The following is a 27870-nucleotide window of genomic DNA, read 5'->3' as shown; positions in this document are numbered from 1 at the left end:
AGAGTGGGAGAAAAGCGCGCACACACACACACACACACACACACACACACACAAAACATTGCTATTTTTAAAAAGTAGCAGTGCAGAAGGTGCCTGGAGGGAAGCAAGACAGAAGGCTGGGGGCATTGTCAAAGGCAGTGGAGTAGCCCAGAACAGTTGAGGTGAGGTTAATGAGAGAAGTTTGTAGGGCTTAGTGACTGATAAGGTTTGGGGAGAAAACCGGAATAGAGTCAAGGAAGATTCACTCAGAGTGCTAGCTTGAGCAATGACAGTAACATTTACTAAGGCTGGGAACACTGAAGATAGAGTAGATTGGGGTGTTTGGCATTGGATGGTATTATAATAGGAAGAGATCTTACAAATGTGTAGTGTAACCAGGGAGGAGACCGAAGCCCCAAGAGTCCATTGGCTTCCTCAGTGTCCCACAGCCCAGGCATATATCCATCTCTCTGGATTTGCAGCCCAGGACTGTGGGAATGGACAGCTCCATTCTTAATGAGCATCTGAGGTGTAATCCCACTCAAAGGGGGCTTTGCAGTGAAGCTAATGAAACTTAAGATTCAGAGCCCTCACAGGCATTGGCTCCTGTGCATGCTGGGCATTTGGGGGGAATCGTAGATCGCATCATATACAGAGGGAAAGCTAGGTTGCGATCAGAAAACGTTTCTATTTTCTTATTTTTTTGCCAAACTGCCTAAAGGTATCTCAGAAGAAAAGTATGTGAATTTTTAAGGCACTGGTAATTTGTTGTGAGCTAACTTGTCATTCTCATAAACATTCACCGTTAAACCTTGTTTTATTCATAATTTTTTATTCTGTTTTCTGAAGAGAGGTACTCAAATTGCATGACTCTTACCCTCACAAAACCCATGTCGAGGCCTGATGTTCCTGGTTGCAGTCCTCACCTGACTCCTTGATCTCTCCCCCATGTCAGAACTGGTCCTCTCCAGTCCCTCCCTCTGTACACAGGAACCCCCTCCTCCATGCTCTGAGTCCACATATGGCATGTTAAGATTAGTCCTTACTCTCAGAAGCTCCTTATTCAAGAACAGATTCTTCTAGAAATCTAACTTCCACATTTGTCAGACGAGGTGGTTAGAGTTACATGATCTTTGCAGTCCTTTCCAATTTTGTCTTAAGTTTCCTTTAAAAGAATGACAAAGTGATGGGGCGCCTGGGTGGCTCAGTGGATTAAGCCCCTGCCTTCAGCTGAGGTCATGATCTCAGGGTCCTGGGATCGAGTCCCACACCGGGCTCTCTGCTCGGCGGGGAGCCTACTTCCACCACCACCCCTCTCTGCCTGCCTCTCTGCCTACTTGTGATCTCTCTCTGTCAAATAAATAAATAAAATCTTAAAAAAATTAAAAAAGAAAGAATGACAAAGTGCTAAATATTTTTATAACCACCCACCAGTCACCTAGATGCCATTGTAGAGGATTAGAACTAGAGTCATGTAGACTCATTTTGGTTCTGTGATTATATGACAAGAAATATGTAAGAATCATTTAACTTCTAGAGGATTCTTTCCTCCAACAGAAGCCTTTATTATTTATTAATAGATTTTACTTGGGATTTCAAGATGTTATTTAAATTTCACTTTCAAGCCAGCTTTTTTAAGCTTTGAATTTCCTCTTGGGCAAATTGTGTCCCATCACGCCTTAGCACTCAGACAGGGCGAACAAAAGATCTGTTAATAAAGGTCTGTTGTTATTGCTTATTTATTCATTTTTTTAAAGAGAGTAAAATGTTTCTCTTCCTCCGTGGCTCACCTTAAGATTTTCCCAAGGTAAAGGAAAATATTTAAACTTACCATATTAACTGTCTCTGATTTTTTATCCTTATTGTTTTAGTTTCATTGTGTGGTGAGAAGAGAAAATAAAAAAAAAAAAAAATTAAAGGCTGCATTCTCATTCTTTATGCCATTTTTATTGAGCTTCATCTTGTGACACTTGGATCACCATAAAATGCATATATTTATTGGCTTCCTGTTAGTGTGTTGTGTTAACCTTGAAAAAGCAGTATTTTTAAAAATTGAGTTAACCTCTTCAGATCCATGAATAACAGCATAAAAACCAAGAGATGCAAAAGTAGAAAAGGAATGACTTGGTTCATTTCTTTATATTGAAGCTTAACATAAGGGAGCATAAGAACAGAAGAGCCCCTCATCATTAACACACAGTTTACTGCTTAATGGTGTGTTCATTTCGTGTGTGGGCTCTCACGTCGGGAGAGTTTAATATTTAGATAGTGTCTATAATTCTGACAGAGAATGATTTGAGAGCTTGGAGGTCTGTATTCCTCATATCAGTGTATGGGGAAGTTAAAAGGGAACTTCTCCATTCCTCATGTCCCTTTTCCTCTCCTTATAGCCTTACATTCCTCCCCTTTAACTTCGTCATAGGTGTTTCCTTTCTTTGTTTTCTAGATTTTGAAAAGATAATGCAAGAAATAATTTCTTACAGTTTTGTAATTCCTTATTTGTGTTTCTGTATAAGTACCCGTTGACCTAATTCAAGTAGGGATTAAGTCAAAGGAGAAGTTCTGTCTGTTACCTTCTTATGGGGGGGCAGGGATGAGGAGAGCATCATATATGGTTGGTTGGTTTATGAAGCAGTGGACTTGTACTTGTACTGGGTATTCTGTGTGGTTTCCAAACAACTCACTGAGTTTCCTGCTTCTCTCCACCTCCTCCCTAGCCTTATTTGCTTTCATGGCTTGAAGCTTTGCCTTTAGCACTCTCCAGGTCTAATTTTTCTATTTTACTCTCCCTCCTGTAGAGAGGTCTTACCTTGAGTATGCATTTTCCTCATATTTTGTACAATCATTTTATCTTGGTACTTTTTGGAGATTACATTGATAGTGGTTATCAGGCTTTTTTCTAGGAGAAAAAAAAAGATCATTTAATTTAGCATCTGTCTATCTCTCCTAGTGTAATGCAGACGGTTAGAATAGAGTATAATTTAGAGCAGAGTAATTTAAATAGAGAAAGGGGAATATGAAATAGTTAACATTATCTGCTAGATATGGATATATGCTTTGGGAATTATTCTCTTTTTTTATTCAAAAAAGAGGAGGGGGAGAAGAAAGAAGACTCTGGAGGACTGAAGTGTTGAGCATCTCCAGATTTTGGAGAGAATACTTTTTTTTTTTTTTTTTTTTTTTTGGTTGACAGTGTCCCTCACCTTGAAAAATAGAAAAACAAGTTCTGTTTTCAAGACTTGCATCAAAGGACAGCTTGGGTCCATTGGTTTTTGTTTGCTAAATAGAATGACCTGGTTCTAGGAAGAGAGTATAATAGCCTTTTATTACCTGCATTTCTTTGCTAGTCACTACCAGGAAAGAACTTCGACTTTCAGCAGAAGAGAGGAGAGAGATGTGAGTTGGCCTTGAATGAGAGTTGTAGTCTTTCTCACATGGAAACTCCTGGGACAGTGCTCCACAGCTCCTGTGACCTCATATCCTAGCTGCAAATTACCTCTAGAGGGGAACAGATTCAGGGGAGGATATGGCAGATTTTTACTTAAAAACATTCTACTCTCCTAAAGGGCTGTCCCATATTCTACGGTTTGGTCTTTGCCTCCTGTTGAGTCAGTCACCTATATACCCCTGTGTCTGTCTGCCTCACTGTTGGCTATCCGGTCTTTCAAGTTCCTCGGGGTGGTCCAGTAGCCATGTAATTCACTCTCACACCATTTCAATGCCATTCAGAGGATATTACATAAAGAAACATTTTATTAAATTATGTGGATTCTTAGAAAACGTGAAGGCCATTTGGGATCCAGGACTCCCCAGAGGCCAAAATCTGATTGCTTTCTGGCTAGCCCCACACCCCACATTCATCCCACCCTTTCTCCTGGTTTTTCTTTTCAAATTGTGTTTGTGTGTGCTGGGTCACCTCTGTCTGATGACTTAGGATGCCCACGTGCAGGGGTTGTGTGCACCATCGTACCAACCTTCCAGTTCCCCTCTGAGGTCTCTTAATCTGATTTAGCTATTATTGAATTCTCATCCCTTGGATGACTCAAATGGAGTGCAATTACACATTCACATAAATCTCCTGAAAATGAAGATACTAGAGGCTGTTCTGTTGAAATCTGCAGTTCGATGTGCGGGCATTCATTATCTGGAACCCCTGATCTGGAAGCCACCAACTTCTGTGATTTAAGTGGAAGGGTCACCCCCTAACATTGGATTTCACTCAGGTTCAAAGGTTTGTTTAAAACAAATTAAAAATGACAAATGAAAATGCCATTGACATATGGTCAATAAAGAATTAAAACTCCAGTTTATATCATATAAGGAAAACATATTCCAGGGATGTCTAGGAGAAGGCAAAGTAAAGGAGGAGTCTGGCTGATGCCGTGTCTGATGGGTAACAGGTCTACAATACTTTTGAATTGGACAGAAAGTAAGGATCCTTCACTAACTTCTAGTAACAGAAATACTCAGTTAGGACAACATACCCTGGAGATAATGAAGCACAGTGAGTAAGAGTCTATATATATATAATGTGATTTCAACTTGTTCACCACACAACAGTTGAATAAATTTCTTAGCCTCTGTGTGCCTCAATTTCCTCACCAGAAAAAGAGAGATAATTATTTGAAATACCCTTAATGATGAAATTTGTCTGGCACACAGACTAGGCCTCCAATAAATGCTAGATGTTATTAATAATAGCAACTATTTACATCTGCAGCATACTTGAACATTTTCACAGAATTTTTCCACTTCCTGTTGCTTGCGTCTCCCATTTCTAAGAGACTAAGGAGAGAGGTAACCTTGTCTCCTTTTCTCACATTTGTTTTTAATAAGTCTTTTCAGTATTTAAGTGATTATTTGAGGTCACGCAGTAGCAGACACTACTCATTGTTACTCAGCAGCCACTACCCTCTACTTCTTGACTGGCACAGCTCATCTCTTACTATAGAAAACACCAAGTCCTTCTCCAGACCTCTGTCCTCCTCATTTTCCCAACTTTCATTCAAGCCGTGATGGGGGCATGTGGCTCAACACTGGTCATTGAGACTATAGAGATTTTGCTGGAAGGGCTTTGGAGAGAGTTTCTTTTCTAATTTAAAAACAAAAACAGATGTGGAATAGAGGTCCTTCTTTTCTTTGTGAGTGTAGCTGTGTCTGCACGTGCTACAGGAAGTGTTAGGACCACCTTGCAAACAGGAGGATGCACAGCACTAAGCATGAACACTTTTAGAGAGGAACTGTGTCTCATTATTTAAGTGATTTTTAGTGTTCTGTTTCTTTCTAACAGGTGGCTAAACCCAGACTCAAAAGTCTGGTTTTTTTATTCCAAAGCCTTTGTTTGTTTGCTTGTTTATTTGTATGTTTTGACGGAGCATACTGCCATCCTATATTTAAGGCATCCACAGTAGAGCCTAACATTATCTGTGTCTTCTGATACTCTGTGTCTCCCAGGGAACTTGCTGTCTTCTGACTGCTCTGAGAAGGGAGCCCTTACGGAGCTACCAGCTCTGTAGCTTCTCATGACCATCAGAATCACACACGTCTAATAGGATTTGTCTTGACTGTCTTCTTTTGTAAGAATCTATACCTGATTATACTTTTCTTGCATGCTTTCTAAGAGATTTAAACACTGTCCTCTTGCTGCAAACCTTTGTCTTCCTTAGTGTAACCATCTGTGTACAGCTCTGCCTCTCTATTTGACTGTGAGCTTCCAGGGCCTGGTACGAGTCTCATTCTCCCTTTGTGTCCTCACAGCACATAGTGGTTTTTTTTTAAATTATTATTATTTTATTTTTTTATCCTTGCCTCTTAAGAAAGCTTAATAAATATTTATTGAATTCAGTGTATAGAATTTTAGAGCTGAATGTTCTTTCTTCTGAAGAAAGTTCTCATTTTCTGGGAATTAGAGAGGGTTCTTATTCTTGGATTCATGACCCCCCTAGGATTCAGGAGATCAGTGATATCATTAAAGTTAAGTCATTGTTTTATGCTCATAGATTTTATTAGATCATATTCTTAAAGAATTCATGGGTACTCAAAGGAATGAGAACTTCTTCTTAAGTTAGAAAGTTGAATAAATGCTTTCTGAGCCAAAGACACAATCTGGAGTATGCATATTTTTAGGAAAACCACTATTGTAAGTTTGCTTCTTTTCCCTAAAACTGGAGTGCAAAGAAAACAACCCAAAACAACAACAAAAATTTCTGGCTATTGAACGCTCCTCTTATGTTGTATCTAGTCCTTCAGTCCTCTGAAAGATTGTTCTAGATCTCTTCAAGCCTTATAATTTTTTGACCCCATATCACTTCTGTCCACAGTTTTAAAAATATCCAGCCACTGGTATCTGGCAAGCAGAGAGGAGGTCACTGGAGACAGGGCAATGAGGAAACAGCAGGGCATGCTGGTAGTTGGTGGGAAAAGGATGGAGGTAGATAGCTTTAGCCCTGAACCAACCTACCGGCATCTTCAGTGTGGTTTTGCCATTGTTCACCCAAGCCAGACTGTGCCCCACCCCAGGTAGGTAGAGTTATGACAGTTAGCATGGATGAGTTCTGTGGGGTCTCCCCACATGTTACAATGACAAAAACACTTGCCCAGGCCAGCCCTGAATCACTAATAACTAAAAGAAATACAAAAGAAAATTCCTTGTTTTATAGACTAGCACACAGTGTCACCATCTACATTGTTCTGGATTTAGAACTATAGATCTTCAGGAGTAAAAGAGACTTTAGGATCTTTTAGCCCAGATTGCTTACTGTCAAGGAGCCCAAGGACACACTTTTGTTTGCCTTGGGATTAGAATCTGTTTCTGCAGTTGGACCCAAGGGAAAAAAAGGGACATGTCTTGCTTTTCTAAGACTTCCCAGAAAAGATGAGATGAGGTGAAGTTCACTGGCCAGATCAAGCGTTCTGGTAGAATTGAAATCTGTCTAAATGTCCCTAAGTTCTTCTACAGCTATCCTAAGCTAAATTCATTATTTAAGAAGAATAGTAAGCTTGCTAAGCAAGCTCCTTCAAGAAAGATTCTCAGTAACCCTCTACCAGGTTGCTACTCCTAAGATGAAGAATTAGGAGAAAACACTCATGGGGAAATATGTGCATCCTCCTCAGAGAGTTGTGGGAATGGGAGATACACTGATGCCCACTGGCCTCCCATCCCCCTTCCCCTGGGATTCATTGTCATAAGTTAGCAAAGGAAAGTGTCAGTGCACCATGTTCCTTCCTTAGGGAAAGAAATGGAGAATTCCTATCCTTCTACTTGGGACGTGTGGCATAAATGTTGGTCTAGTTATTAATACAGATGTTTTCCAAAAGATATTGTGTCGAACCAGGTTATCAGTAGGGTGTTATAGGGGTTCCTTAAGTGTTTGGGGTTTCATTTCTAAATTATATTTTTATGTCGGTTAAAGAAAACATGCTTGTCACATTCAAAGGGTCATATGCCCCAGTACCGGCCATAATGGAGACTACCTCCCTATAAAGTTGGGTTGCTGCAAAACCCAGTCGGATGCACACCTGACAAAAAGGCTTGTCCTGATGTTTTGCTACAACAGAATATTCTTGGCTGCCTTTTACGGTTTCACAAGAGAACACTGTGAATAGCCATTGGCATAGTAGTGTCTCTGTTTATCTCTGTGAATGCTTTTGTTTTGTAACCCAGTGAAGACGGAAGTTGGGGTTAGATGAGGGGAGAGGGGGATGGACATTTCCCTCCCCTAGGGTCCATTGTGATGGTTGCTTCCCGCCCCCTCCAAATTTATTGAGGAATAATTGACAAATATAATTGAATATATTTAAAGTACTCAGTGTGGTGCTTTGATATACATATGCATCATGTAATGATTGCTAAGACAGAGATAATTAACACTTCCATCACCTTTCATAGTTAACTCTCTCTTTCTCTTGATTTTTGTTTTGTGTTTTTTGTTTTATTTGCTTTTTGGTATGAATGCTTAAGGTCTACTCTCAGTAACTTTCAAATGGACAATATTGTATTATTAATTATATCACCCTGATGTACACCAGAACTTCTTATAACTGAAAAGTTATCTTTGGCCTGTATCTCCCCATTTCCTCCTCCCCTCCTAACCCATAACAACCCCCATTATATTCTGTCTCTGTGAAATCAGTTTTTGTTTGTTTTATATTCTGCATATTAGTGATACCATACAGTATTTATTTTTCTCTATCTGGTTTATCTCACCTGGCAGAATGCCCTCCAGTTTCATCCATATTGATACAAATGGCAGGATTTTCTTTTTAATGGCCCAACAACATCCCACATAGACACATATGCACTGTGTATATGTGCACGTGTATGTATACTGCATATATTTTTTTAATGTGATGGTTTCTTAGCGTCTACATATAGGAGGGTGGGTGAGAGGCTGGGGTTGGTGAATTGGTGGAATTATTTGGTAGGAGCTTTGGAAGACTCTGGGAGAAGGCACAGTAGTTTGGTGTGAGCCCAGATAGTGTCAGTTTAGCTCAGTCCTAGGGAGGAAGCCCATGATCACTTCCTTGAAGAACCCCACTCATCCCTGCACAGATCCCAGCACTGTTTTCTGGCACTCTCTCACCTTCTAAGGGATGGATAGTTAGAAAATAACAGCTTGGTAGGTTGACTTCAACATGCTCTTTATACATAGAGACCAAGTGATGTTCCCCCAGTAGCTTTGTAAGCAGTGGATATGGCAGGAAGGAGCCACAGCGAAACAAGGGTACGGCGGCACAAGATGCTGTGGCTCCTAGCCCAGGTGGGGAATCCCTGGCCAAGCCACTGCACATCGTGCCACAGATGACTGGGTGCTGAGATCCTGGCTCAGTGCAGGTAGAGGTGGTTAAGCCATCGATAGTTGGATTATAGCTATTTAAAGAAAGTATCCTAAGAAATTTAAAAGGAACCTAAAAAAGCTATTGCCGTATGGTCATCACTTGCAGTTTTGAATCAGGGATATTTTGGTACTATATAATGAAAACAAAATAGAGAAAGAAATGAGATGCTGATGAGTATTCCATTTTGCGTGTGTATGCATCAAAACAGCCTTGCTCTCATTGATTGGATTTATAATTAAATTCTATGCAGTTGGGCTCATAGAATTAAATCTATACATGAAAATTGTTTACTGAATGAGTAAAAATAAATTACTGTCCATATATTTTTAAGTACATATCACATTTCACTTGATGAAAAAGTTTCACTGATTTTTTTTTTTAAGTTTGAAAAATATGCAAAATTAGTACACATGGGAACCAGAGTAGCCAGGCAATTGCATTCTCCCCTTTTCCTCATCTAATACTTGTAGTTTGGGTTGTGGACCCTTTAACAGGTACTAATTCTATTAACTAGTATGGCTAATTAACCAGGACGGGAAAATAAAGGAACAACAAACCAGATCTGATACAATGAGGCATCACTATGTAGGAGTATGGAGGTAAATAAAGCACACAGGGAAAGGAAAAATGAGGAGGAGAGAGATTGCAAGGAATCGATTGGAGACATAACTAAAGGTTAGCAGGTCCCCCTTCTTTCTTGCTCTCGTTCTCAAAACAGAAAGAGCAGATTGATTCAAGCAGGTATACTTTGGAATGCCAGAAAGGATGCCTCTTCTGGCATAGTATTGATAAACTGCCTGAGTGTATCAGTGGCATTTTCGTTTTCCTAGCCCCTCAAGAGGAGTCAAGGAGTGGATTTTACCTCCCTGCCGCCCTGCCTAAGAATTGCTTAAACAGTTTATGCGTGTGTGTGTGTGTGTGTGTGTGCGTGTGCGCGTGCGCTCCACACCATTACCTGCTGGGTTAAAACGTTCCTTCTCCGGGGCTCGTCTGAATTCCACCATCAGATGGGTGCGAGGCGCAGGCTGGGCCCCGCTGAACTTCATTATTTAGTTTACCACTGTATTGTATCAAGAGAGCAACTACCGAGAAATGCTCTATGCCCACACCCCCATTTTCTTGGTGGGGGATCTATAGGACTATTTGGCAAAATCATACGGAGGCGGAGTGGCAACGCCACTCTGTGTCTTCCAACAAACAGCCACCCTGCTGCTGGCGATCAGCGTTCCTGGGATGGCGGTGATTGAAACTTAGCACTCAGAGGGACTTAATTGGCACGCAGACCTGTGAAGCATATGCCCCCACCACAGGTGAGCCATCTGATAGACCTATAGGTGCCCAGTACCTCACACATGCTCACATTTTGCTAAAGAAGCAAGTTCAGAGCAGGTCCTTGCAGGAAGCCTGCGTGGTGGTTCAGGAGAAGGGCGGCCCGAAAGCAGCGCTCCGCAGAGCTCTGCCTGTCTGGGTCACCGCAGCTCTTCATTCCCTTGAACTTGGAACAGGCCCGAGGTGGTGGAGTTCCGGTTTGCTTTCTGGGAAGGAGCTGTTGGGAATCTGCTCACGGATGCTCGTGCCTTCGGTAAATCAAGGCCTGTGCGAGCAGAGTGGAACCTGGAAGGATTGAGCACTCCTTGACAGCTCGCTGCCTTGGATTTCAAGGTTGGAATGTTCTGTGCTCACTGTGACCAGAACCGATCCCTTGGCCTTCAGGGAAAATCCTGGAAATCGATGTCAACATGTTTCTGCTGAGTGGGAAACAGCAGGACTGGGCCAAATGTTCTCGGTTGTGTGAATCAGAAATAGAAACCTTGACAGAAAACAGAGCAGGCCTATTCAGTTCTCGTCCTTACGTAAGAAGAGTGAATGGGGGGTGAGAATTCACTGGGCGGGAGCACACTGCTCTGTGGATTCTCCCACGTGTCCTGGGGCTCGTGCCTTCCAGGTAATGGGGGGCCCTGGTGATCTCTGCGGATGCTGGAGGAAGCAGCCATGATGGCCGTGAGGGTCCGAGGGACTGAGGAGAGGTAGATCCTCTGTCTGTCCACCCAGGTTATCTTTGGTGGGCTCCTCATGTCCTAACTGGACCACGGACTACCAGGCCTCATCTGTACTGATGCTCTCCTCGGGCATCCGGCGAAATCCTGGGTTCCTAACAAATGTCCAGTGAGTGATGAATTCTGAAAGAAAGAGCTGAGTAGTTGAGTTTCTGAGTGACGCCGCGAGCAGCTGTGGGTTCAAGTCAGAGGAGGGTTTGCCGTGAAGCTAATGGAGCTGACGTGTCGGTGTCCCGAGACGCCTTTTTAAGTTTGAGTTCGTATGTTTATATTCTTTTCTTTACGGAGGGTTCCCCAAATTCTGTACGCTTCAGGACCCCATAAAACATAAATATGCTCCTGTTAAAATGTTCTTGCTGAGCCCGTGTGGAAGGCTGGACTCCATCCGGTGGCTTTCCAGGAACTGGAGAATCAGAAGAAATGGATAAAGCTAGTCCTACAAAGGAGAAGAAAGGGAAGGAATTGACATTAAAAACCCCACGCAGATTGAAGAATAATTAGCATTTATTACCTATTTTAACTCCTCACAGCAAGCCTTTCTGGGTGATGGCATTACTGCTCACCCTCTTAATAGATGGGAACACTGAGGTTCAGAGAAGCGAAACAACCTTCCCAGTGTGGTACAGCTACTAGGGCTGGGACCCGTATCAGGGACCTAACTTTCTCCCGACCATCTGCCCAGGGGCTCTCTTGCAGGGTCCCTGTTTGACAGCTCTGCTAGCCTTCCCTGAAAGCCTTCAGGCCACCAGGGTAAGGAATGCCTGGATGGGCAGGTAACTCACTGCAAGACAGAGGGAGAAAGTTGGGGAGGGAATCAGGCCTGAGCAGTTTAAAGGAAGGACCTGGAAAACCCTACCCCAGTCGGTGTAAGTGATGCTGTAACAATTCATTCAATTATGTTAAGCACCCATTAAAGGAATCCTAAGTCCTCCCTTGGGCCATTTCAGTTCTATGAGATTGTAATTGTTTGAGACTAACCATGATTTCTTCTTTTGCCTTCAGGTGATTCTCATTTTGACAAAGCTCTATGACTATAACCTGGGGAGCATCACTGAGAGCTCGCTTTGGAGGTATGTAGATAAAGTGAGCTAATGGTTACTGTGTTACTTAAACATGACACCTGTGACTGCTGTTCCCCACCCTTTTATCCTGGGGGGATGATTTTTGGTTCTGTGTTCTAGCTGCTTCCCTTTTGCTTTCAGTTTCCTTTACACATGGGTTGGGGTTTATCTCCAGGCAAGCCAGATCCTTACTTCTCTATACACCCCATGTTTTGGTCATAGGTCTTTTGCTAAACTGGTCATTAGGTTGTCTTTATGCATTTTGCTTCCCACAGTTCTCACTGATATGTGAGCTCGTTGGAGCAGAAACAAAGAATGGAGGTGTCTTTGCAGATGGGATCTACAGCACCGCTGGGTTGGCCGTCCCCGGCCACCCTGGCACTATAGCTTTTTCCCTGCGTCCCTTCCTGGCCCTCAGCTCACTAGCACACAGGTGTTCACACACTCGCGTGCATGCCTTCATCTCTGGGATTCACACTGTATTGTCTCACACACAGAGTGTGTACAATGAATTCTTCAGACGAAAGCTATCGATCCCCTAGGATCAGACTAACTCATTGAACACCAGCAGCCATGTGCAGCTGGGCTGAAACTGGGGACTGGAATGTCCTCAGAAATCCAGCCCTCTCTTCTCTCCTTTTGTTCTGAGGGACTATATGTTCTTCTGTTTCTGTTTGTTGGTAAACGTCTGCCTTATTGGTCTCATCCTGCTGGGGTCTTTGCCAGCCTGTGTCATGTGTCCACACCTAAACCAACCTTAAGCACAGGAGGTGCTCTGTTGGTTAAACCTGGAATCTTGTGACAGTCCCTGAGCCAGGAAGATGATGAAGATGACCCCAGGGATAATATCCAGTGATCACTGGATTGGCATCTAGCCCAGAGTCTCATTGGTCGGTGCCATAGTTACAATGATGTTTTTAATATGTTGACTATCACTTCTGATCAGCCATCCCTGAACACATACACTGTGTGCACAGACGAAGTGGGAGAGATTATACTAATAACACAGAAGCTGGGAGTCATCTCTGGGCAGACACAAGCTGGTGGCTGTCCTCCACATAGGATCGGGAGTGGAAGGGGGACTTCATCCCCTATCAGTTAACATGATCAGAAAAGCCTGGTTGCTGGTCCTTGGGGTCAGGGCTGATGTCTAGAGAGAAAGAGTCCAATCTGCCCTTTGTGTCAGGGCTCCATCCCTGCCACAGTGAACAGTGATGGGGGATGAGAGGGATTGACCTTGCTTAATAGCAGTTGGATTTCAGGGCCTGTCCCTGTAGGGCAATGCCGTTGTCACACAGAGGAGGGTCATGGGTTACAGGCCAAAGGAATCTACCCCACAAAAGGATTGTTTGCTAAATTTTCTTTTAACCCAATGGCTGTTTTCCAGTAGGCTTCACACTCTGTATAGGAAACCCCAAATAAATTGTTGTGTGCTTTAGGAAAACCCCAGCAGACTGAAGAGAGGGATAGAATCCGGTATGAGGTGTCCAGATTATTGAACTCTGCCCCCATCTAGAAGGTCAATTATGCAGAGATTTGGTTCCAAGGAAATAATGGAACTAAATTAAGGTGTGGGAGGTTTGGTAGGAGCCTCAAAGATTGCAATTCTTTAAGGCATTAAGGGCCTGACACTTGCTCTGTTGTTTAAATTCAGGACCCCTTCATCAGACTAGCTTAGGTTTCCTTGATAGATATCTCTAATGTATGTACATACATGAAGGTAAAAGCCAGCTTTATTCTGCAGCGCATCTGCTGTATAAAGTGTAGTTGGCATATTGGAAAATTAAAAGATACGCAATTCTGTCTCAGTGGACAGAGGCTATTAGCAGCTGTAAGTCAGTTGGAAGGGCAGGCCCCAGGGACAGGAGGAGCAGCTTGCCCTAGACTGCTGAAAGTCAGGTTCACCGTACTCCTTTCCCTCTCATGGGGCACTGTGACCCATGCTCCAGCCTAGGGAGGATGTTTTTCTCTCATTTCAAGTGGGGGGGGGGGTTAGTAAAATGAAAATGACATCACAATCCAGAAATACCGGGCCTTTCTTCTGAAGGAGCAATCTCCTTGGGCTTGAGCTTTGAAAAGTGGCAGGAATCATCTGTGACCCTTCCATCTTAGGGTCAGTTTCAATGGAGGATATATACATATACGTATGCACACAGAAATACACCTGCTTATAGATACACACATATACACATATAATATACCCGCATATGTTTACTTTTTTGATCTGTCCACGGTAGCCATTTACCATGTCTGCCCCATGTTACATGTCTCATTTGTGGCAAACAACTACCATGGGTGCTCTATACTATTAGAACTATTGGTTTAATACTTTGATAGAAGAATCCACGCCTTAATGAATATATAATTTATTAAAGAAAAGAGGGAAAGAGAAAAGAAAAATATTTAGAATAACTTATAAATGCTTTGATAGGGCGCCTGGGTAACTCAGTGGGTTAAAACCTCTGCCTTCAGCTCAGGTCATGATCCCGGAGTCCCGGGATCAAGCCCCATGTCAGGCTCTCTGCTCAGCAGGGAGCCTGCTTCCCCCCTCTGCCTGGCTCTCTGCCTACTTGTGTTCTCTGTCTGTCAAACAAATAAATAGAATCTTTAAAAAAAATAAATAAATGCTTTGGTAGGGCTACGTTTTAGGGTGGCTCACAATGACCATGTTTGGTCTTTAAGGAATCTCTTTGGGATGTTAATATGGAAGAGGAGAGAGAGAGGTCTGGGTTAGCCCTGCTTGAAGTAAACTAGTGCCAGCTGTGGACTCGTTTTCTCCTACATCAGTCTTTTTTTTTTTTTTTTTTTTAAGATTTTATTTATTTGAGAGAGAGAGAGCTAGCGAAAGAGACAGAGCTAGCAAGAGAGAGCTTGAGTGCGGAGGAGAGGGAGAAGCAGGCCCCCTGCTGAGCAGGAGCCCAGTGTGGGGCTCGATCCCAGGACCCTGGGATCATGACCTGAGCAGAAGGCAGGCAGACGCTCAACCAACTGATCTACAAAGACTCCCCTAGTCGTAGTGCTTAAGACTGGGGGCTTGCTGGGGACAAGCTGGATTTTAGGTCTTCTCATTACATCCCTAGCACAGAGCACTGGACTTAGCCCATGGACGATGCCCAGTAAGCATCTGTTTTTGGACAGACCCGTGAATACTTAAATTTCATATTTTCTTATTCATTTATTCAACAAAGATGTATTGATTAACTCCTATAGGTCTTAGATTGTTCTGGTCCAGGGAGGAGAACGTGGGTACGTGTACATAGATCAAGAGTATGTAAGCTCTGTCTGTCCTTCAGGTGTTCATTGTCTAGAGGGGGTCAGAGGTCTGTGTGGACAGGTCAAATGAGAGTTAAATGTACTTGTACGGAAGCTGCCGTCTGTGATTGTATTGGATTGGGCACTTGGGCAGCCACCCAGAGCTGCCAGATCCCAGAAGGAGATCAATCTCACGTAAACAAAGTGTCATACAACCTTAAGTGTTGTCATAAAGACACGAGAGAAGCATTGCTTCTTTTTGCTCATGTGTCTATATTCTCTCCTCAACTAGATTTTAAATCCTTAAACCCAGCACCTTTCTGGTTTAATGATAATGGCAGTGATGCTGGTGATAATGGTGATAACGACAACAGTAATAAAAAGGAACTTTTATTGGGTGGTCACTATGTGCCAGGCATGGAATGAAGTGCCACGCATGGAATATTACATCCTCTCACTTCATTTTTATGGTGTGCTCAGGGTCATACAATTAGTAAATGATAGGCCATATACGTTCAGGGGTGTTAGTTAGTAAACTTCAATCATTTTACCGCTTACCTATCTTCTGGAGTCCCCTCTGCCTTCTGGTGACTCTTTCCGTACCTAAGCAAATAAACAAACAGAATTTTAATCATAAATCTATGAAATAAATGAGTTTTTAAAGCACTGTGACATTCTGAGCAGCTTATTACTATTCCAGAAAAATAGTGGGCATTAGGGAAAGGGCTTTTTGTCCAACAAAGAGACACAAGCAGTTCGCAATGGAGCCCTTATTCTTTACAAGTTCCTTCCACTGAACAGTGAGTTGGGGTCAAGTGGCAAGTGCCATGGGGTGTCAGAACAGGAACAAGGCCAAGAGGCACCTGACCTTGGAATGATGTCCTAGAGCTTTGCACCTCGCTGGACCGACCAGCCCCGGATGACGGGGTAAGATGCTGCACCAAATTGGGGCACCTGGGTGGCTCAGTGGTTAAAGTCTCTGCCTTTGGCTCAGGCCACCATGATCTCAGGGTCCTGAGATCGAGCCCTACATCGGGCTCTCTGCTCGGCGGGGAGTTTGCTTCCTCCTCTCTCTCTGCCTGCCTCTCTGCTTACTTGTGATCTCTGTCTGTCAGATAAATAAATAAACTCTTTAAAAAAAAATTTTAAAAAAAGATGCTGCACCAAATTAGCTTCTGCTCCCAGTTGGTCTTGTCATTGATTACACCTTACTCTTGGAGCAAGTTGTTGATTTTGTTTTGTGTTGTGTTGTTGTGCACTCAGGGAGTCCCACCGAGAGGAAAGGGGGATGATCTGACGCAGAACAATTAACTACACCTCAGGATCTTCTCCACATTACAGTGGATTAAGCTTTGAGATTCTGCAGAGCTGCTGGTTTTACCATATTGGAGCAAGATAAGCTTAAAGGTTGAGATAAATAAAATGTCAAAATCTAGATACAGTATCTCTGAGAAGAAATATATTCATCTTTTTCCCTGTGTGCAGGGGGTAATCAGCACTTTGCTGGAAGAGGCTTAGCTGGTGAGAAAGCTCTAGGCAATTCTGGAAGGAGCAGGAAGGATACTCTTAAAGGGACAGGAGCCTGTAGTGCATGTGTCCCAGAGCCTGGCTGACGTGGCGGACTTCTCTTCAGATCCTGGGCACCATTCCAGATTCAGCTGGAGCACAAGCAAGCATCCAAACACATATTCCAGTTAGGTACTTTAGGAGTCATAAAGTCATAAAGTCACCTGCTTTCTGGGGACACGGAGCATGTGGTTAAGGTAGGGAGCATGGTCAGGCATTCTGTCTGATTCCAACCTGGGAGCTGGGCCTGGCTCCTCCTCCCAGGAGCAGCTCTGATTCTTCTTGGGTGTTACACACAGCAATTACCAAGAGACACTTCCCAGTGGAGTCTTTGTGGAGAGAGAGAATGGCTGCAGAGTGCCTTGAGGCAGCGTCTCTGTGGGGTTGGCTGAGGACAGTGCTCCCTGGAGAGCACCTGTGGTTCAGGCTGACAGAAGCTGACCCAAGTCTGTGACTGCCAGCCCTGTGGCGGGTGCACATGAGCTGGGCACGGCTTGCCTTCCCTCTCCTTATGCAGGGGAAGAGCAAAGGGCCACTTGGGACAGGTCGTTAGTCCCTGCTTTGAAGGGTGCTTTGCTACAAAACCCAGTTTTTAGTCATCTACAAAAATAATATAAAAAATAGGGATACCCACCCTAAAAAAAAGAAAAAAGAATCCAGCTACAGTATGGTAATTTCCCCACAGGAGGACACTTCATGTCACACAGCTCTGATGATGTTACTCAGCCCTGTGCATGCAAATGTTTAGTGCCTTTCCAGGGGCCCCAAGAAGAGAGCCAAGCCCCCCAGCAGGACCAGGATGTGTGTTGGATTCTGGATTCCTTTGAGCTTTCTGAGTCTCACTCCCTTTCCCATATTTGTGTCACATGGAGTTGCTTGTCGCTCCTGGAGTTAAAAGACTATCGTATGAAACCATATTGCTATTTTTTTAATTGAAAAATGTAATATATGCTCATTATAGTGAGCCAAACAATGCAGAGCAGAGACAAATAAAAATGTTAATAGTCTCTTCCCACACAGATCTAGCTTTCCTGAGGTCGCTGATGCTAAGAGTCTTTGGTGATTCTCTCCATATCATTATGCCCTAACTCAAAAAGACCAACAGAGAGGTATATATGTCAGGATCACTTTTTTGTTTGTTTAAGAAAATAGGAGTAACTATTCTCAGAGCTCTGATAACATGTTTGTTTCATTTAACAATGAGTCTTGGGTGTCTGTCCAGATAAATATGTTAAAAAGACAATCAGGTTGATCAGTGTCAGATCATATGGATACGTATGTGGAGTAAAACAGGGGCATCCTAACGTAAGTAGTGCTTCATGCATGCCAGGAAATGTCCTCAGTGCTTTTTACCCTCCTATCAACCTATAGAACAGGCACGACTAGTATACCGGGTTTGCAGATGAGAGGAGCGAGGCTTGGAAAGCTGAGTACCTTGCCCAGCATCCTGCAGCCCGGAAGTGGCTCCTGAATTGATCCTCCTTAATGCCTGTGCCCTGCTGCCTCCCCATCACCTTTCCAGTGGATCTTGAGCTCACATCCACAATATTTGCTATTACATATATTACATTGTGGTAATTTTTTTGCCGTTACTGTGGTATCCTAAATATATACATGTGTAATGTTAATGGATAGCTGAGATGACTTTTTAAAAAGATTGAAACAATTCACACCCACAAGCAGTAATAAATTATATATTTCCCAATGATTTCACCGGCACTGGGGATGTTCAACTTAAAAATTGAATTAAAATTTTTAATTTAAATTTAATTCAGTTGAAAATTTTTGCTAGTCTTTTCAGTGAAAATGGTATGTTGATCTCTGTGTGGTTTAATGGGTTTCTCTCTGACCACTGGGGATGCTGAACACTTTTCCATATATTTATTGCTCTGTGCCTCTGCAGACCTTCTCTTCTCACCTACCTCCCCGCCCCGGCCCCCCGCCACCTGAAGCAAAAGTAAATTGTTCCTTCCTCATTAATCCTGTAGCACATTATGTATCTTTGACTTAGGATGGTTATCAGATACATATTTATTTGGTTCAGTTTAACAAACATCAACCAGTCCCCTGTTCTATGCCAGGCACTGTGCTAGGCAGACATTGGGGGGAAAGCTCCAAGTAAGAAATCGTTTTTTCCCTCCAAACACTGCAAATCTAGTGAAGGGCAGACGCCCGGTGGGTGACTGCAGAAGCGTGGCAAAGGCAGCGCATAGTTACGCATGAGCTATTGTCCGTGCTCATCTATTCCCATACTGGCCTGGAAACTCAAAGACTGTGACCATGTCTTAGTTATTTTTGTTTGCTTGACACCTAAAATAGAACTTAGCACATATTAAATATCATTAATATTTAATATGTTTTTTGCTTAGAAGCAGTATTCTAAGAAAGGGTTTAGGGTTTCTGAAAACCGGGCCCATGCCTTATACTTGTTTCTGTCCTAAATTTTTAACCTCATTCCCTCCATGTAGGAGCTACTGTTAGGAATCACGTGCTGCATGATCTTGTGAAAGACTGTCACAGTCGATCAAGGAGTGGGAACACAGTCAGTGCCAAGTGGGAAGAGCCTCGGTTCAGGTTTGGGGACTGGTTATGTCCATAGAGGACCATGAATGCTTCTTGGCCCCCTCAGTTCTGACACAATCTTCTTGAATACCCATATGAAGGCCATTTCTACAAGGATCTTCCTGCAGACTCTGCCCCGCTTCCTGAGATCTCTGTGAGGGTCGGGCCTCGCGCTGCCCCTCTGTGATCCTCATTGGCCTCAGTGGTTGGCTCTCTGCCGAGTTCTCCGTTTCTCTTTTTAGCGCAGTAATGGACGAGATACACATGAAAGCACCCATTGCCCTAACGTTCTCATAACTTTATCAACATGAGCCCAGGAAACAAAATTTTCCTAGAGGAAACGGAGCAACTCCCATTGCAATACCAAACCTAGTTAAAGATTCAGGAAGTACTTAGACTGTTAATTCCCATTTTATTACACGGTCTTTGAGTATAGAACTCTATACTGGGCACAATGATGTTCAGAAGATGCACAGTTTAATTATCTTGTGTAGCAACATACAGTCTCAGTATTCAGTCAACACAACTCACTCATATTTCAGATCTCAGCCTGATTACCACCTCATTTCTAAAAAGCTCTTTATATCCACCGTATTTAAAAGAAGGCCCTTGTTTTTGTCTACCGCAGTTCTTTGTGCATTTCATTCAGTGTAATGCTGTGATCTGAAATGATTTTATTCCTTGTCTATTGTCTGATGCCCACCGCTAGAATATAAGCTCCCTGAGGGCAGAGACTTTGTCTTTTTTATTTTCTGTTCTGTGGCAAATGCTCAGAAAAATGCCTGGCACATTGCCATTTAAGTCAGATGTGTCAGATTAACTGAATGTATAAATAAGCACAACCTGGAATCATGCTAAATGGTGTGAATTTAGCGATATGATATGAATAAGATCTGATGGTCAGGGACACCTGGGTGGTTTAGTCATTAAACATCTGCCTTTGGTTCAGGTCATGAATCCAGGGTCCTGGGATCGAGCCCCCCACCGGGCTCCCTGCTCAGTGGGGAGCCTGCTTCTCCCTCTCCCACTTCCCCTGCTTGCATTCCCTCTTTCGCTGTCTCTCTGTCAATTAAATAAAGCTTTTTTAAAAAAAATCTGATTTTCATCCTTAAGCAACTCACAGTCTGGTGGGAGAGACAGATAAATACATGAGATTAATGTGTCAAGGACCATAATAGAGGCATCATAAAGTGCTCTGGGTTGGGGAAGGAAAAGCTTCCTGGACAAAAGGTTACCTGATCTGACTTTTTCTTTTAAAGATTTTATTTGTTTGAGAAACAAAGAGCCTGAGCAGAGGGGAGAGGCAGAGGGAGAGGGAGAGACACTTGACTGAGCCACCCAGGTGCCCCCCTAACTTTTGATAAACAAGTGGGAATCAGGCCAATAAAAGACGCTGATTATTTATTTACTGAGTGTTTACCGAATTCCATGCATTTTTACATGCTGATGACACAGCATATTAAGGAGATTACAGAAGATCACAGTATAGCCTATGTATGGATGGAGTATTTAGAGATGATTTTGCAAAAATATAAATGGACCAGTTCAAATTCATCTGTGCTAGGTATTCTGACATTTATCCCAGAGGACATAATGCATCATTGAAAGTTTAGAGCAAGGGAAAGACTTGACGAAATGTGAATTTTAGGGGAAAAAAATTACCATGGTATTGTGTTGAGGATTTAGTTGGAAAAGAGCAAGACTGGTGACCATGAGAATAGTAGTCAGTAAAGTAAGAGATGAAAAGGAGCTGACTTTTGGCGGGCAGGCTTGAAAAAATGGGAGTATGGGATTTCATAGATGGTGATTCCAATAGATCTTTTAAAGTAAAAATGAACAGGACCAGTTGGATGCGTGAGATGGTGAGAGGAAGAGACACTTCTAGAGTGACTTTCTTGCCGGTGTCTTGGATAGTCCAGTGGATGGAGAGACCATGGACGGCACACACCTGCTTTACTGATGTCTACTGAGTACCTACAACTTGTGAACGAGCAAAGCTTAGGGAAACCGCTCTTCCAAGGAAGAAGCTGTGAAGGGAAAGAAAGGAAGAAACATGATTTTCCATAAAGAGGTCATAAAGGAGTATCTTCCTTTCTTGAAGAGAGGGCAACCCTGACCATGTTTTATGGGGGGATAAATCAGTGGGAAGATGTTGAAAATGTGAGCAAACCTCAGAGTGAATCCAGTTGGCAGAAGGTTGAGTGGCGGAAATAATCAGCATTGGGAGCTTGATTGGGGGATTATCCACCGGGGTAGATCATGATGGGCTGATCACAGGGGGAGCATTTCTTCCACCAAGCAAGGAAGCCAGAGTGGGGCACGCAAGGATCAGCTTTCTTGGGAGACCAAGAGTTGAGGGAGTTCCTGACACTTGGATTTGGGGGGGGGGGTGAGAAGCAGACTTGAGGGTCAACAATGTGGAAGGGCTGCTGAGGAAACAGGAGGGCTCAGGGGCCAGCGGGGGCGGTGCTGGGCATACTTAGACCCCCGGTGTGGCTGCAGACCCGGGTTAGCACGGCTGAGCTTTCACTGCAGTGAGCCCTGCATCAGACTCAAGAAGGAGGTTGGTTATGTCGTTCCTGAGAGGTGTGGAGCAAGGACAGCAGGGCGAGGGAGCCGAGGAGGTCACGGTGGTAGATGAGGGGGTCTGTACTACATAGAGAAGAAGGTGAAGCTGGGGGTTGGGAGAGGACAAATGGTAGAACAGCAGGACCCTCAATCCAAGTGTGTTTAAAAGCATACAGAACACTTAAGAAATAATATCCAGAGGAGTGTGACTTTAATAATATTAAACTTAGTACATATCTAGCTCCCCAGGGGATTTTGTGAAAAAGGAACTGGTCGGAACAGGTGGAGTTTATCAGAAAAGCCTTTATTAAAGCCATTGTTAAGAAAACCACTCAGCTCTGTAGCAGAAGGAGCTGCTGGTTTTCTGCATGTGTGCGGAATGGCTGGACCTGCTCGTCAGGTCCCCCACGTTCCTAGGTACTCGTGAGTGACAACTAACTTCCACATCTTGAGCCAACACTGAGCGCCTCCTCTGAGCTGGTTATGGGAGGTTTTCTCCAGGCAGCTCTTACCTCCAAGACTGAGGCTTGTGTATTAACCTCATCTGGTAGTCACTGTCACACCTTTCTTGAGAGAGAGAAAAAAGACAGAGACAGAGACCAGCTCAGATGTCACATTGAAGTGATGATAAGTTTCTTTTGGTCTCCTTTTGCTTTCTTCCCACAGTGTGCTTGGGAGCCCATGCCAGTGATTTACTCCTTATATATTTAAAAGTCCAGTTTTGAGAATTCAATTTTCTGGATTCTAAATTGATGTTGCCTTTGGCTTCTCCTATCCCTCTCCTCTTGGATAACCATATTCCTTGAGTTTGATCACTCCACTTCCTAGGATTCCAGTGAAGGAAGATCATTATATGCTCTAGCCATGGTCAAGTGCTTGTAGGTTCTGCCAGACAGCAAGTGCTTGTGGAAGGTCAGTCCACAAACAGGTCAGCACTTGGGCTTGGATGTTGACCTGCCTAGACAAGAACCCAGGCTCTGTCCACTTACTAGCTCTGAGATGGTGGTGGGCTTTCTTAATCTCTCTGCTCCATTTCTTCATCAGAAAAAAAGGAGTCATAATAGCACTTATCTCATAGAATTAGGGTGACAATTATGTTAAATGTGTAATAGTAAATTATGCAAAACAAACAAAAACATTGGATTTTATACTTCTGTGGTTGTCTTTGCTTGAAATATTTTTTCTCCTGTATTCTATTTATCTAATAAGGAATAATGATAGCCATTTATAATGGCTATTTACTGTGTGCCAGGAACTTCTCTAAGGGACTTTTATACATATAACTAAATTAATTCATCTAATAACCCTATGAGTTTATTGTTAGCCCTGTTATTATACCCATTTTATAGATGAGGACATTTGTACACAGAGTCACAAGGGTATTAAGCAGTAGAGAAAAGATCTGAATCGAGGCATTCTGGATCTAGGGCCCAGGCTTTGACCCCCACAGGGATTCTCTCTTCCCTGACCACCTCCTTCAATACAGGGAATAAATTGCTCCTCATGTGTTAACTCTTACTATTCTACATGTTTTTCTGTTTGAATGCATCACTTTGAATTATAAGTACTTTCTGTATATTTAGTCCCCTTACTGGGAATGTTTTGAAGATTGCCTGTTATCTTATTCTCTTTTGTATCCCCAAGGCCAAGCACAGTTTTTGGCCTATAGTATGTGTTCAGTAAAAAGGAGCACGGGGACAAATATATTGGGGAAGGATTTTTTTTTTTTAAATTATCTATGTCACCTGTGGACTTAATTAATAGATGTAAAGCTTGTCCCATACAGTATAGCACAGGTAATCAAAGGTTAACTACCCTCTGTCATTGAACCCAAATGTCAGTTCTTACTGTAATTTATTGCCACGGCACATGAAGGAGGTGACAAATATTAATTTGATTTCAGCACGTAGATTGACACTGTCATGCTGCATGTCTGTAGCGATGCTTCCGTGAGTGTCAGAAGCTGGTGTGATAGTGAAGGGAGGATAAATTTACTCCCATTTGTGTCTCCTGGTTGCATTTCCTTCTGTTAGCATTGGAGGGTTGTTGAAAAACAAACCTATATTGGTCCCATTTGAATTCCTGCTCCTGAGCTCTGCATGCTATGCTGTCATCAGAGAATTAACTTTAGGTGGAAGAACACGGGACGGTCATGGAAGAGCAGCCTCCCTGTGAGCAGAGGCTGGGGGAGAGCTGTGCATGTCAAGGAAGCTGGTATCCAGCGGCAGGGGCTTGCCCCGTGTGTCGTAGCACCGGAGGGTGAAAAGCAGCCTTCACTGCAGAACTTTAGAAAACCCTTCCTCTCGTTCCAGGTGAGGTTTCCGAAATACTGCTCATCCATAACTCAAGCTGGGGCACTTTCGGTTCCGTTCTGTTTCCAAAGGGAAATGGTGTGCTGAAGACTTATTCCTCAGCACGGCTTTATTTCTTCCTCCCTCCGGGGTGTATTAGCAAGGTCATCACCTTTGTTTTACTGGCTTCAAACAATCTGTGATTGTGGAGGATTGTGACTTCTTAGCTTGCAGAAGCGGGAGATGCAATCAATTCATGAAAGGCACAAGACTTTTTTTTTTTTTCTTTTAAAAAATGTATATTTATTTCTGCCAGCATTTCTGGGGACCAGGACTTAAAAGAGCTTTTTGAAAAGAATTTATCCTTGAGTGTCCTGCTTCTTCACCCCTTTCAAATAGGAACATGGGATCAGGCCACTGTGAACTTAGCTTTAGCCCTTTGAGTTTGAAAGAAATAGGATGACTCGACGAAAGTCTGTCTTCTTCCAGCCCCAACTCTAAACCACATGAATTGGGAAATTTATACTTGCTGCATCATGCATTATTCCATATGCCTGGAAATAATTGGGGACTTGGATTAACCATGCCTATAATAAGTCGATGCATAAATTTTTCCTTTTTGGTGGGGCAAGGAGATTTTTTTCATCTGAGAACCTTAGAACTTGATCAGTATTTATTGCAAAATTTGTTTTCTCACTTATATTGTCCTTTCCCAACTTCCTAGATCACCCGTTCTTGATTCATTTTTGCCTTCTCTCAGTTGGGAATCTATCACTTCTGACCTCAAAGGAGTGTCAGAATTTGAACCACCCTCTTCTTCTACATTGCACAAGACATTTCCTCTCGTTGGGTTGCAGAAAGCAATCCCAACACCCAACAACCTGTCTCTTCAAAACTGCACTGAATGTTATACAACGGAGACTGTACTTTTATCAGGCGACGGTGCGTCCCAGCCTGTAGTAGCCTCAGCGATCAGAGTTTTGCTGATATCAAGTGATTCTAGTTACTGCTGCATTCTTGATAGAGGTATGGCCTCTAATTTCCCCATCTTGGCAGCTCTGCAGAGGCTGATGCTCTCCATGCTGAGATGATATATGATTCTGTGGACTCTGCCTGTATCTATCACATTTTTTTTTTTTTTAAATTTGGGTCAGTTTTAGAGATCTACAAACCTGGAAGACTCTTACTCAAAAGGGCATTCTTGCTTACTCATTGGCTTGTCTGAAACCAACATGATACAATAGTTTTTCCAATCACCAGGGAAACATTTGGGGCAGGGATGGGGGCAGCTACTGAAGTCGGCTACTGTCTGGACTCGGGTCAGCTAAGAATGCTGCCTCCATGACCATCCTGGTTAGCGTAGCTTGGCTAGCCTGCCTGGCAGCCTGAGGTACATCAGTTTGCCACCTTTGCTCCTGGGTACTAACTCATCTGTGCACCTCATCTTTTCCAGACATGGCGCTCTGCAAGGTATATTCAGACTGAAACTTAGAGCAATTTCTCTTACTCCAGGGACCCACTATAGTTGGGCAAAGGTCAGGGTACAGGCACCAGTCTAGTTTATCGTGGCAAACATCAAGCTGATGGATGTGGGGTGTGATAAGCCCTGAAATAGGCCTCGTAGACTAGAGCAGATTTAGAGTGTGGATTTTGGTTCCTCTCACCTCTAGTTGCTGGGCCAGCTTTCTTCATTGATTTGACACTTTCTGTCATCCAATAGTTCTGTACCCACTGGAAGTAATGCTACCCTTCCTTTCTTATGGATTCTTTATCCTCCTGGAGAAGATAGAGTCGAGATGTATAGTTAACCCTCATGGGTCCTCATTTCCCTCAGAGAATACACATATGCTAATTTCAGGTTAGATTGAGTTTTTAATTGCATTTAACCAAGGGCAGAGATTTATCCATAACAGGGTGGTCCCCAAGAACTATTGGTGATTTTCTCTTTGAAGGGTCATCTGCTGCCGTATCTGTGAAGTCCAGTATTTTGATTTTCCAAGATGCTTTTGGAGTTGAGGCTTACAGCGTATTCAAGAACAGTCTTTGCACTTGATACTGCCTTTTAAGTTTTCATTTTCCTCCAGGGCTGATGCCAAACCTGTCATCATCAAGGCCACATCTGATCTATGGTGGAAATCGGGGTTCACTAAATCCTTGAACAATAGCTGTGCATCTGGCTTCCCAATGTCCATGAAAACCTCATTCCCTGTAAGTTTGTCTCATGTTAGTTTGCTGTGAGGAAAAATGTCTTTGAAGCTCCAGATGCGTAGTAGGACTCATTAAATGGAAGTTCCCTCTTTCAGTAGTATTTTCATACTTTGTTCTTTTCTGAATGGCTGAAGACGTTTTCAAGCTACTGAAAGTTGCACTGGGACTAAGAGAAAGCCTGTTCTCAGACTGGCTTACCAAATGTGGGCTCCTGCCACGGACTCACTGAATTTCATCCCAGTTTTGTGCTCTTTTCTGGCCATAGGATCCTGGGGTTTTGAGTTAGTAGCCATCTGTTGTTTTGCTCAGACTAAAAATCATGCAACTGTGATACAAGATACCACTCATGACCCAAGTGGACATAGGAAGGAGAGGGCTTGGTGAAGTGCCTCTGTCTCAGCTGATGATTTGGAGTCAAGTTGAAAGTTAAAGAAGAGAGGTGAGATTTTCAGCAGTGAATCTGCATTTAAGAGTAGTTACCTTCTTGCATCATACTGCAAAGATCACTTTTCCAGATTTTTAGGAGGTAGAAAAGAAAGTTAACATTCCAGTGTGGTCCAATCAGATGGTGATTGTATGTATTCAAAAGAACAGAGCTTAAAAACAAACAAACCAAAAATCCAGTAAAAAAAAAAAAAAAAAGAAGAAGAAGAAAAAAAGCCCCCAAAACAAAAGAGCTGAGTCTGAATTTACAAGCAACCAGTTTTTGAATTTCATTCTTAAGTTTCAGAGCATTTTTAAGAAATGTTAGAAATTCTAAAGGAAAATTGAATAAGCGTTATCTCCTTAGATTTTTCTCAAACTTCTGCAGATACATCAAAATATTTAATCTGTTAGATCAGTAGTTTAGTGAGTCTTATGAAAAATAAATAGCACGTCCTTTGTGTATTTGAAAGTTGGTATGAATACAACCTGTGTTCTCATCTTAGCACTGCCACTAATTGTGTGATCTTAGCCAAATCATTTTATTTCATAGAGTCCCAGGCTCCACATTTATGAAAAGGAACGTATGTACTAGATGTGATGGAGGAAAGATTTTAGGGTTTGAAGCCAAGGGCCAAGAAAGAATTCCTGAATCATCTTTGGTGCAAAATCGTAGTTTTACTAAAGCACGGGGACAGGACCCTTGGGCAGAAAGAGCGGCACTGGGGTCCTGAGGAGTGGGTCATTATATACTTTCAAGTTGGGAGGGTGTTAGGGATAGTGTAATTCTCTAAGGAATTTTGGAATCAAGGTTTCCAGGACTTTGAGAAGGCTGACCATTGTTGGAAGAAGGTCAATTTATCACTGTCTAGTAAAACCTGAGTCGTGAGAACCTTTAAATGTAGATCAGTGAGTCATATGCTGCGGGGCGGGGGGTGGGGTGGGGTGATTGCCAACAGGTATCTTGCAGGTTAGACATAAAGGAGGTTTCCAAGGGAATTTTTATATGTTCAAGTAGATTTGCAGGATCCTGGGGGTTGGACTAAGATTGCCTCTTGCCCTTAG

General features: G+C 43.0%; 1 protein-coding gene across 4 annotated transcripts in view; it reads left to right on the top strand.

Moving 5' to 3' along the window:
• Window positions 1-27870, top strand: part of SORCS1 (sortilin related VPS10 domain containing receptor 1) — a 497958-nt gene that overhangs the window by 165402 nt on the left and 304686 nt on the right. For all 4 annotated transcript variants that reach the window (XM_047703168.1, XM_047703167.1, XM_047703165.1 and 1 more), the window contains exon 2: window positions 11877-11944. In XM_047703168.1, coding sequence (XP_047559124.1) covers window positions 11877-11944 — 68 coding nt within the window. The remainder of the gene's footprint in view (window positions 1-11876; window positions 11945-27870) is intronic.

This window comes from Lutra lutra, chromosome 14 (genome assembly GCF_902655055.1).
Source record: "Lutra lutra chromosome 14, mLutLut1.2, whole genome shotgun sequence".
NCBI lineage: Eukaryota > Metazoa > Chordata > Mammalia > Carnivora > Mustelidae > Lutra > Lutra lutra.
This window is presented reverse-complemented; position numbering and strand designations above follow the sequence as displayed.